This window comes from Panthera onca, chromosome E1, assembly GCF_046562875.1.
Source record: "Panthera onca isolate mPanOnc1 chromosome E1, mPanOnc1 haplotype 2, whole genome shotgun sequence".
NCBI lineage: Eukaryota > Metazoa > Chordata > Mammalia > Carnivora > Felidae > Panthera > Panthera onca.
The window spans coordinates 15176538-15188362 of record NC_138352.1 but is presented as its reverse complement, the minus strand read 5'-3'; the positions used below and the strand labels follow the sequence as shown (position 1 = coordinate 15188362).

Here is an 11825-nt window from a genome sequence, read left to right as displayed (position 1 = left end):
AAAGTAAAATCTTGGAAAGGAAATCCTCTTTTCAAAGTTAAATATAATTATCTCCCTCGTAAGCAAGATATGAAATGGACGTCTTTATTTAATGTTTCCATATAGCATTATAAACGCTCCCATATGTTCCGGTCCCGTTACAACAGATGGTTCCGTTTCTGTGTTACCAACACTACTACTGGGGAATGTGCGAGTGGGGAGGGACATTTCTACCTGTTTGGCTCCCTTTGTAGTTTTGTGTATTGCTTGAAGTTTTTTTTTTTTTTTTTTTCCTTTCTGGCATTTTACTTATTTGCTTATTAATGTTTATTTTTGAAAGAGCACAGGCAGGGAAGGGGCAGAGAGGGGGACAGAGGATCTGAAGCGGGTTCTGTGCTGACGGCTCGAACTCACAAACCCTGAGGTCATGACCTGGGCCAAAATCGGATGCTTAACCAACCGAGCCACCCAGGCACCCCTGACGTTTTATTTCTAAGCCGTCTCTACGCCCAACGTGGGGCTTGAACCCACAACCCGGAGATCAAGAGTCGCAGGCTCCACCCACTGAGATACCCAGGTGCCCCTTTCTTTTTTAAAACCCATTTTTTAGTTGGGAAACTACGGAATGCCTCTCTCTGCGTGCGGTCCTGGTGCCGGAGCCGCGCTAACCTTCCCCCCGTTTCCGTGGGCGGCTGTGGACCTGCGCCTGGCTGTCCTCACTCCTGAGACAGCGTCCACTGGCCGGGACAACCGCGGCCCAAAGCAGGAGGCTTGACTCAGTAATCACTCGGTAGCTCCCCCCTATTGCAATGGGGGAAAGTCCAGGGCGACCTGACCTCCACCGCCCCGGGTGCTGCGCTGGGGGCCGGGGGAGGGGGCGGCCTCGGGGGGCAGACGGAGAGACAGGCCTTGCAGCCGGGGCTGGGGTCCTCCGGTGTCCCCACAGCACACGCTGGATTCTCCTGGCCATCTGGACTTCGTTCTTTTATGGCCAAAGAATACTGCGTTAGGCGAACACACACGTGGTCCCCCGGCCAGGTGGTGGACGTTCGGCGGGTGTAGAGCGGCCGTGACCGTCTGTGCACAAGGGTCTGTGTGGACACATGCGTCTTGGCCTCTGCCAGAGCGAGCTCTGGGTGCGTGGCCCCTGCTGGTTCCCGCCGGGGTCACCGTGTCAGCTCTGACACGGGGGTGGAAGACCCACTGCCGGTGAGATTGTGGACGCGCGAGGGGAGGGTCCGGCCGCACGCCTCAGCACGTGGACACCCAGCTGCCCCGCGATGCTCGTGGACAGGCTGCCCTCTCCCCAGGACTGGTCTCGGCGCCCTTGCTGGAAATTGGCAATGCCCATCACGTAACTTTTTGTAAATTATAAAGTGTTTCTTTAAAAAAAAGGGCTGAGGCAGACCCTGGAAATGCTGACGTGCCCTCAGGCCCAAGTGTGAAATTAATCGGCTTGGGGCCAGACCGCAGGTGGAGCCCGGGTTCTGAGGCCGCACAGAGCTCCAGGGGCCCAGGCCTTCCAGGCGCCCTTCCGCCCCAAGCTCCGCCCTGGGAAGCCACGGGGTGGGCGGGTGGACATCTCTGCTCCAGGAAAGGTACCGTCCCTCCCTCCTCCGCATCCTGCCACGTCCCTGCCAGACCTGTCCTGTCCCTACCAAACCAGTCAGGGCACTTCCTCCCCCTGGTCCTGGGAGGCAGCTGGTGAAATGCCAGCTTCACGTAGGGCAGGCAGACCATCCTGTGGTGAGCCCAAGCGGCTTCAAGGCGAGAACTTGCCCCTCAAGTGGCCCAAACTTGCTGCCGGGGTCCGAGAAGCAGCAGCCTTCAGCCTTCCTACGGCTCATTCACTCACCCCTGCCTGTCCTGATTTCCTGTTTGGGCTGTGGGTTCTAGTCCCCTCCACGGGGGGGCTGTGGCCTGGGCTGGGGAACCGTGTGTGAGCCCCAGGCCACCGCACAGCCGGGCAGGGCCAGAGCGCACCTCGAACACAGCCAGGCCGGCCCGCTTCCTCTGTGCGTGTCAGGGCACGCGGCTGCCCTGTGCTGACCCCCAAACGTGGCCAGACCCGGAGACCCCTGGCAAGGATGTGGCAGGAACCACACCCCACACCACCTTCTCTCGCCCAGGAGTGGGCCTGGATCCAGATCGCTTGCCGGATTTAGGAAAGAGCCCGCAGGACGGGCTGCAGAGAAAGGGCAGGGAGGGGACCCCGCTCTGCACGCAGCCAGCACAGGGCAGCCGGGAAACCTGAGGGTAGTGAAGACTGACCGTGAGTTTCTATCTTGGGTGGATTACCACTGCAGCGATCACATTCTTTGAAAGACTAACGTACAGGTACAGGTGCAAGGTATCTGTCTACAGATGATTCAAAGTCTGGGATTTGCTTCCAAATAACGCGGTGGGTGGGGCGTGAAGGTCACGGACAGCCCAGTGGGTGCTTACCCTGTAGCTGGGGTGGACAGGCTTGTTTTTGCAGGAACAGCTTATCAAGATATAGCGGGTTTTAGTACATTTGCAGAGCTAGGCGACTCTCACCACTGATTTTTTATACACTCGAAATGCTCCAGGACGGTGTCGGAGGTCCTTATGTCTGGACGAGCTGCCAGCAGACCACCTGTCAGTCTCTGGTGAGCAGGTGGCCCCCGGGGCGGCGCCCACAGGTCCTGGAACACTTCAAGGCCTCAGGTGGTACTCACACCAGCTCCTGCCCCAGCCCGTCTGCCCGAAGGTCTGCAGTCTTCGAGAGCCAGGGTCTCCCCAGGCCCTTTCTGGGCTTGCCAGACAACCGGGCAGTGCCCAAGAGCCCAGGACTCCAGGGGCTCCTCCCACAGCCAAAGGGGGGTGGGGCTCCCAGGGCAGCCGGCCGGCCCAACAGGGGACCCTCAAACCATGGCGCTCAGGTGCCTGCTGAAGAGGGGAAACCCTGGGGGTCCATGGTAACTTGGATCCGGAAACTCAACACTGACCAGACCTCCAACTTGCACACCCTTTCCCTCTCCTTCCCCGGTTTTGGGCTGCTGTCAGCCCAGTGTCCCCCAATTCCTTTGCCCGCAGGCTGCCCCAATGTATCCAGGGACTTCTTTCCCACCCTGGGCCCTCAGCCTTGCCCCCGCCTCCCCCACCGCCCCGGACACTGGAGACCCCTCCTTGGAGGGTGCAGAGTGGGTCTGTTGCCCTGGAGGCCAGACTCAGAGCACTTCACGGTCCTTTATTAGTGTCCCTGCGGAACACCCCTTGCTGTGGTGGGGGTGCAGTACCCGGGGGTCCTGGGGAGGCAGATGGACGTGGCCCCGGCCCACTTGCGGGAGGACAGGCTGCTTGGACAGAACCCAGGTGCTGACATCTGGGTCTCGGCTGCGGGGGGCCTCGCGGACAGCTGCCGTCCACACAGAGAGGGCCCCTGAGGGACACTGCGCAGAGGGGGCTGTGCAGGGAGCAGGGGGAGGCGCGGACCCCGTGCATGACACCGCACGCTCCCTGAAGGCAGCAGGACCTCCTGGCTCTGAGGTTCTGGCGAAACCACTTGTGAAAGCAACCGGGGGCTGGCTGGACCTGGTGCCCACGGGCCATGTAGTCACCTCCCTCCTGGGCACGTGGTTTCTGCACGGTGCCATCTGCCCACTGGCCTGGAGCTGCCAGAGCGTGGCTGCCTTCGAGAACTTCGGAAAAGCGGTGGTCCCTCTCCACGGATAAAAGTGCATGTGCACACACACAATTTGGTAAAGCACTGCAGGGGGTCTGCGCCCCACTACTCTGCCCCCCAGGTCCTCCATGGAAGCTGCTGGAAGATGGTGTTGAGGGCCCCAGGCGGCTGCTCGATGAAATGAAGAAACCTCAGGGGCCAAAGGAGAAGGGGCAGGGGACCCCAGACCCTAGAAGCCCCAGCCCAGCTTTCCCGCCTCCAGTGTTAACCAGCTACCCAGGGAGGAGAGAAAACCGGACCCGGGGCCTGGATACCTCCCCTCTGAGTGAGTCAGCAGTGTGCAGGGGACAGGCTGGGGCGGGCAGGTAGGAGATGGAGGGGGCGAAGGTCACTGGAATGAGCCTGCTGGGAAAGGACAGGGTGGGGTCTGGGGCCAGGGAGGCCGGGGCGCGCCGGGGCAGATGCTGGGCTCAGGGCAGCGCTCGCCCACGGCCCTCCCAGACCCTGGAAGAGCCTGGCGCTGGGGGCTGGCCCTGGCTCAGCCCACTCCTTGGCCCCGTCAGGAAAGCACTTTGAGGCCAAAGTGTTTGCGAAGCTGTTCCAGGAAGACAAACGTGAGCACGGTGTGCGGCATGAGGCGGATGCCTGCAGGCACGAGGCCCTGGGCGGGGAAAGGGGAAGCAGGGAGTCAGAAGACCCCAGAGGGACCCCCAGCCCTGCCACCCCAGCCCTGCCCCAGCCCTGCCGCCTCAGCCCTGCCCAACCTTGTAAAAGGCCAGCGGCCCGAGCTTTGCTGTCTCTACAGCGCAGTGAAAGACACCCTGCAGAAAACACAGAACAAAGCAAAGCAATAAAAGAAAGGCTGCTTTTGGCTTGAAAGGCACGAATCAACCCCCCTCCCACCCTCAGCACCAGCCAGCGGCCCTGTGCAGAGAGCAGGGCCGGTCAAAGGTAACGACAGCTGGAGGCGAGTGCGGGGGGCGGGGGTTGGGGGGGGTGAACGGCCACCCCGTCTGCTGACACAGCAAAACCAGAGCCAGGGCAGGCGACCCGCCGGGCCCCCACAGCGCGTGGGGGACTGTTCACGCGGCAGGGCAGGCACGAAGCAGGGCACCGTAATGACTGGGGAGCCGCGGCGTGCGCTGTGGGTCTGCCCCGGGCACTTCCCGAAAGTTCATGGACTACAGTGAACCGGCTGCCTCTGTGAACGCACCAAGGAATCGGATTTAAAAACACATACAGGGGGTGCCTGGCGGGCTCCATGGGTAGAGCCTGCGACTCCTGATCTCAGGGTCTTGAGATCAACCCCCATGTCGGGCATGGAACCTACTCAAAAAAAATAAAATAAAATCTTTAAAAACACACACAGTGCCGACCGCTGCCCCGGGGCCAGCCAGGGAGGACAACTGAGAGGACACAGTCACGGAGGGAAGGGCCTCATCCACCTGCCAGGACGGGGCTCATCCAGCCACGGAGCGTCAAGTGGCAGCACGGGGACTCCCTTCCTCCCCGCCACCCCTGGGCCCCCGGGTCTGTACTCGGGAGGGGGTGGTGCCTGCAGCCCCCATTCACCTTGTACTCGCCCTTGGAGTTCATCAGGCGGGTCTTCAGGACGTCGAGGGGCTGACACAGGACCGTGGCACATCCACCCTGGGTGGGGTGGGGTGAGGTGGGGGCGCTTATCGCCAACGGGCCTGCCAGGCAGAGTGCGCAAGCACCCTCCCTCTCCCCTCACAGCCCCCGGCCCGGATCCCCGGATGCATCCCGAGGGACACCAGGAACCAACCAGGGACTGTCCTGGCTTCGGCAGCAGGGATCCGTGAGCTCCTCCCTCCCCAGGGCCTCGGTGCCCACTCACACAACCCGGAGGGACACCCCCAGACTCGCCCCAAGCCTCCTGCTTTCTGGGCTCGGGCCTCACCCTGGGTACCCTCAGCTCCCAAGGCTGGTGAGGGACCCCCACCACCTCCGCGAACCCAGCACTCACCGCGATGAAGCTGGCGACAAAGTGAGTGAAGATGTTGTCGGCCAGGTACCCGGTGCTGAGGACCAGCTGCTTGGCCTGATCGTAGCAGGACAGCTGTGGGCGTGCAGGGGCGATCAGGGCCTGGAGGAGGGCCCCCAGCTCTGGGGAAAGCGGATGGGGGCCCACAGTGACACCACCTGGGCTGACCGAACCCCAGGGCCAGCAGAAGCCCCACCTGGCCCACGGTGACGAACATCCCGCGACTGGCCGCCATGCTCGCGCCAGAGAACAGCTTCTTCAGACCCTCTGCCGGAGAAAGGAGGTGAGGCGCCCAGCCCAGCCCGATCCCTCAGGCCCGCCCAGGTCCCGCACACGCCCCCCATGCCGGAGGAAGGAGGTGAGGCCCCCCCCAGGTCCTGCACGACGCTCCCCACACCCTCGGCCTCCTTGGACCCCCTCTTCTTACCTTCTCGGGCCACGCGGTACAAGCCATCCAAGGCATGGGCGTAGCTGCCAGGGATACAGAATGGACGCCGTGAGGCTCTCCCTGACCGCCAGCCCCTGAGGGAGGGTCCTCCCTGGGGAGAGCCATGCAGCTCTCACAGGAGTCAGGGGACAAAGGAGCCTGAAGATCTCCCAACTACCACCAGAAAACCCTTGCTCTGGGGCTGGTTTTGTCTGCCTGCTGTTGCCGAGGGTGAGGAGGGGGCCTGCCTGACCTCCTTCCACCCCGTTCCCTTGGCTCACAGTCTGGCCACAGAGAGGACAACGGGCTTGCCTGGAGCCCCATTTCACTGCTCAGCTGAGTGTAGCCCGTGTCTGCACTTAGCTAGGACAGCAAACCATAGGCAGCCTTGGAGTTAACAGGAACTTAAACTTCATGGAAAATAAGATTTTTACCGTTAAAAAAAAAAAAAAAAATCCGAGCTTCCAAACCTGTTTGAAGGCCCAGACTCAAACTTCTAAACCATCCTCCCTGTGAACAAGCACAAGGCCCAGGCCTCGGGGGCCCTGGGAGCCCAGCCACCATCCCAGACTCCCCCCCGAAGAAAGCAGCCAGAGGCCTTCTGACCCAGGACGGCCGTGCCCGGTGCGGGTTTCCCAAAGCTGTCAGCCGCCTCTGCTCACTCCAGCTGACGCCACAGGCAGCACGGCCCACTGGGGCCCACGCTGGCGCCTGCATGGCCCCCCACACCCGCCAGGAAGCCCCAGGGGCTGACCTCGGCCTTGCTACTCACTTTCGGCGCTGACTGGGCTCCAGCTTCACGTCGTTCTGCATCCTGGAACGGGGGGCGCCGGCTCAGGGGGCGCCTCACACGCCCCGCACGGAGGTCAGCGGGCTCCAGGGCTCACCCTGGCAGTGAGCAGCTGGGCCCGCCCCGGCCTGCCCCCCCAGCGCCCAGGACCCCAAGGCGTGAGCAGCTCTTTCCGAGCAGAACACACCGCGGTCCCGTCAGGGGACAGGGAAGACCCCGACCTGGGTGGGTGGGCACACTGACCTGACGTTGACCATATCTGCAGGGGTCCCCACGAAGCCTCCGATGCAACCTGGGGCGACAGACCCCAGAGCCAGCATGCGGCGACTGGCGATGCCCGCATGCCCCCCCATCCCCCCAGCCCAGCCCAGCTGGCAGCTCACCGCTGATGGAACCCAGCAACACCTTCTTGTAGAAAGGCAGGGGTCCCTGGCTGCCCGTGGTCACATGGTCCCGCACGGACTCATAGATGGCAAACCGAGTCAGGGAGTAAGTCATCTGGGGAAAAGGGGCCCAGCTCAGAGGGTGCAGGTGGAGGGACCCTGCTGGGCATGTGACACCTGTCGGGCCTCCCCCCCTCCCCCCAGGTGCACAGTCATCACCAAATGGGCCATGGGGATATAGGGACTCTCTCGAAGCCACACGGTCAGCAAGTGGCTGAGACAATGTGCAAATCTGGGGCTGGCGGAGTCCAGAGTCCTGCCCTTTCCTCTGTCTTTCCCTCCCTGGGCTCAGCTTCCCCACCTGTAAAGGAGGGTCTTGAGCCCCGTAGGAGGCAGAGCACACCCGATCCCACGGCACCCTGTGCCATCTGGGGGTTGCCGCCCCTGGGCCCCGTGGTTCCTTTCTCCCAACCACCGTGAAGAGGAGGAGAAGTCACTTCCGGGCCCACAGGGCACCCCTGGCGAGGAGGCGTGGCTGTGTCCGAGTCCAGGCCTGGGGGGCGCCAGCCTTCCCTTCGACCTGCCTGGGCTCTGGGGCCAGGACCTAAGGAAGCCCCTGGCTGGGAGGCGGAAGTGCCCGGGCCATGCGTCCTGCCCACCCGGCGTCCTGGGAGGGGGGCCCCCAGGGGCACCTGTCTGCACAGGGAGGCGCTGAGGCCGTTGTAGAGCGCCAGGACGCCGTCGGAGCGCACCACCTGCAGCGCCATGCCGGTCATGCGCAGCTTCACCTCCTGCTGCGTCTGCAGATGTACCTGTCGGGGGCACGGCTGCTCAGAACAGGGCCCCTGCCCCAGGGCCCACCCAGGCCGGCTCTGCTCTGAGCCCTTTCCCACCATCTAGCGCTTTACGTCCTCATGAAGACCCCACGGGCCGACTATTACCAGCGCCCCAGTTTAGAGACGGGAAACTGAGGCACGAGGAGGCAGAGAGCTGTCCTAAGGGCATCCAGCTGGGGTGTAGAGATGGGACGCCACGCCCACACCTGGCCCCAGCCTCGATCCCACACTCTTCATCGACAAATGACAATACCAGCTGACACGTGAGCCCGCCAGGCCGGTGAGAAATACTCCACATATGTGTCTGAGTCCTCATGGCACCTGCCGCTGGGATGGCAGTTGGCAGTCCCATTTTACAGATGAGGACACCGAGGCACCATGCAGACACCCACCAGCTGACTGCAGGGCCCCGTTTCTTAGCTATGCCACTTCTCAAGAGGGACCAAGAGTCATGGAGACTCAGAGACAGTCCCGGTGGGCTGGGAAGAGGTGGTGGGAGTTCAGCGGGGGAGAAGGGGAAAGACACTTCTGGGAGGGCCAGAGCACGGCCACCCCGGCGTCTGTCCAGCCTCAGTGATGTTCTGGCTGGGCCTGCTGGGCAGGTTACCGACCCTCCTGCTTCAGTTTCCTCGGTGTGCTGTGAGCACCAAGTAGCTCAGTGGATGGACCCTTCCCTTCCCACTCTGTCGCTGCCCAGGGGCTCTGGTGGTGGGGCAAAGGTGGGTTGGGGTGGAGAGGGCTTCGTGCTCAGCACAGCCACATCAGCCGAGTTGGATAGGACAGAGAGCACTGGGCCTGGGGGCAAGGTGGCCATGCAGGAAGCAGCCCTCGTCCAGGCGAGAAGCAGCCTTGAGGACTGAGCCAGGGCACAGGGGCAAAGGGAGAGATCAGCGAGCTATAAAATAATTTCTCCAGTGACCACAGGGCCAAGAGGCAACAGCCTCAGCCAGGGCCTCCCCTTGAGGCTGGCCTCCGTGGCTGTCCACACTGCCTGCTGCTCCCCAGCAGGGGCCAAACAGTGGCCCCGGTCCTGTGGCTGCCTGCCTCTCTCGACCTCCTCCCCCTGCAGGATTCTGTGGCAAAACAGCACCTGGGGGGCAGGCACGGGGCCTGTGGACAGGTACAAATGACTGTAGGCTGCCTGTGAGGGCTCCAAGGGCCCCTGGGAGCTGTGTCCACTCACAATCGGATGAGAGCCTAACCCTCCAGGGCCCCACGGTGGGGACGGGGGAGGGGACATGGGGAAAGCAAAATTAAACACAAGGAGGGGATCTTGCCTCCCCTCTCTCTGGTGGTCAGAGCAGCCTTGACTTGGCCCTGCTCCTTCTGGCAGCGCTCAGGCCCTGGGGACTACTAGGAGCCATGCAGGTCTCTCCCAGGAGAAGCCCAGGGGCCACCAGCTTCTCAGCCCCCCTCCCCATCTGCTAATGCTGCCTTGACTGGGGAGGGGGTGCATTTTTACCAGAGAAGTCAATTTCCTTCGTTCAGCAAAAAAGTCGCTGGAAGGAAAATACCTTAGGTGGAACGCAGCGTGGGGGCCTGGCCGGGCTGCAAGTGAGGCTGAGGTTTGGGTCAACAGGGCCCCCGTGCCAGTCGCTCCCAGAGGGTCAGTGTGGGGATCAGGCTGCTCTGGGTGGGGGCAGGGAAGGAGGTGGCTGGGCTGCTGTCCCTTGCCCAAGGGTCCATGTGACCCCAGGCCAGGTTCCCCGGGGCAGGGCCTCCTGGGCAGGCTATGCTTTGCATCACTGGCCCTTTCTTCTTTGTTCTTTGCAGGGAGAAAGGGGCAGAAAACACCCCCCGCCGGCTCTGGGAGACAACAGAACTTCTGTCTCCTACTGCCTCATAAGCGTGTTTTCTACAAGAAGTGAAGTGGGCATGAATGCCTCTTGCTCACCCTCCCCGGGCAGGACCTGCGTGGGCGCAGGGTCCCTGGCTTCCAGGTGCCCACCCGGTCCAGGAGGAAGCAGCCACCTGCAGTCCGCACTCCCTCACTGTGTGCTGAGTCCCCACCAGGCAGGGAGGCCACCTGGGCCCTGGGTGTGCTGGAGCCCTGGCTCGTCTCTAGATGCCAACTTCTGTGCGCCTCACAGAACCACCCCCTCAACTTGCAACCAGGCAGAACTGTGCTCAAAAGTGAGGGGTGGAAACTGGCTCAGAGAGGCCAAGTGACTAGCCCAAGGTCACACAGGTAGTATGGGGGAACCGCGGCCCGTGAGCTACGAAAACGGGGCGCCTCCATCCGGGAGTGGGCAGGGTCTCCCGGCGGGGGCGGTGAACCGATGCCCCTCAGGCCCGGCGCCAAGGCCGACACAAGTCCGAGGCCCTCCCGGGCAGCGCAGCGCCAGGCTGGTCGGCGCCCAGAGCTTGGGCGGGCCCCCTCGCCCCACCCCCACCCCCACCCCCACCGCCCCGGCCCGTTAGCGCTCGTCGCCCGCCCCCGCCCGGCCCGCGCCAACCTCACCTTGAGCAGGTCCAGCGGGTGCGTGCAGCAGGCGGCCCCGCACGAGGCCAGCCCCCCGAAGTACCAGCGCGACACGCGCGCCTCGGCCGCCATGGCTCGCGCCGCGGACGCCCAGGAGCGCCGGCTGCCGGCCCCGGTTCGCGCCGCCCAGACCCCGGCTCAGGCCCAGGCCCCGATCGGACCCCGACCCCAGTCCCGGACCCCGGCCCGCGTAGCCGTCCGCTCCGAGTTCAAAGCACCGTTCGCCACCCGCGCGCCGCGCAGCCAATGCGCCCGCGCGGCCCTGGGGGCGGGACCACTTCTGGGGGCGGGGCCACCGCGACCCCGCCTCGAGCCGGGGGTGGGGCGGGCCCCGCGCCTTAAAGCGGCCGCGCTCGGGCTGGCCAGCGGAAAGGGCTCCACCGAGCCGCCTCCCCGTGTGCAGCAGGCGGCGGGAGAGGGAAGGGGAACGGGCGCGGCCGCGCGGACCCCCGGGAGCTTGCTGAGTGGGCTGCTCCACTCTCCCCGAGAACCGGGCGTCCTTCCCCCGCCCTGCTCCGGCTTCCCCAGGGCCACCCCCACGCCTAGGGCAGGTCTCCGAAGGTCACGGCTGAGGAGTGGCCTCGGCGCTCGGCCAGTCCTCGCCACTCCCGGAGCCCGGCCTCCTGCAAACACCCCGCCCCAGCCGAGGCCCTGACCTTGCACCCTGTGTCCCAAGGCAGCCACACAGGCCCTGGGGTCAGCCCTGGGACACGTGCGCCCAAAAGAGGTGGCACAAAACCTTCTTGGAGCCAACCTGCGAATTACATGAAAACTAGGGGCAGAAGACAATCCACTCTCCGGAGCTCCCAGCCAAGGCCAGCCTCAGGTCTGCTCTGACCAGACAGCCCCAGGCAGCCATCCCGGAGGAGGACAAGGGGACAAAGTTCTGAGCCATGGGGGTTCAGGCTCCTGGGAAGTGGCAATCAGGAGGCTGGCTGCCTGTCCCCATGAGAAACACACCTGTGCACACGTTCCCACTCTCATCTCACCATCCAGCAAACAGCAGGTGCAAGTGCTGGACAAAGACACACCTGCTGGGCAAGATGGAAATTGGAATCCCTGGGGCCACATGGACCCGGGGGTTCCCCGCACCTGCTGAGAACCCTGAGTAACAAGTCCAGCTGGCCTCCGAGCGCCCAGCAGTTATCTCGCCGTGTCAGAGGCGTAAGATGGGCCAGCAAACCTATTTGCTTCAAGTGGCCACCTGAAGACTAAGGAGACTGCCTTCCAGAAGGCTAGGAGGCTTCTGACCCTGAGGTCATCATCTGGGGAAGTGA

General features: G+C 63.5%; 1 protein-coding gene across 2 annotated transcripts; it reads right to left on the bottom strand.

Annotated features, from left to right (window-relative positions):
* Positions 1 to 3170: 3170 nt before the first annotated feature.
* On the bottom strand, positions 3171 to 11081 carry SLC25A10 (solute carrier family 25 member 10). Of its 2 annotated transcripts, none has more exons than XM_060645152.3 (11): positions 10528 to 11081; positions 7923 to 8042; positions 7231 to 7345; positions 7091 to 7139; positions 6830 to 6871; positions 6058 to 6101; positions 5827 to 5897; positions 5613 to 5705; positions 5198 to 5275; positions 4390 to 4446; positions 3171 to 4286 (listed from the first exon to the last, which is right to left on the bottom strand). In XM_060645152.3, exons 1-11 carry the CDS (start codon positions 10618 to 10620, stop codon positions 4185 to 4187), a joined length of 864 nt encoding a protein of 287 aa, XP_060501135.1. In that variant the 5' UTR covers positions 10621 to 11081; the 3' UTR covers positions 3171 to 4184. The 2 variants fall into 2 exon arrangements, with proteins under 2 accessions (XP_060501135.1, XP_060501136.1); XM_060645153.3 differs by lacking the exon at positions 10528 to 11081 and adding an exon at positions 9961 to 10450.
* Between the last annotated feature and the right edge of the window lie 744 nt (positions 11082 to 11825).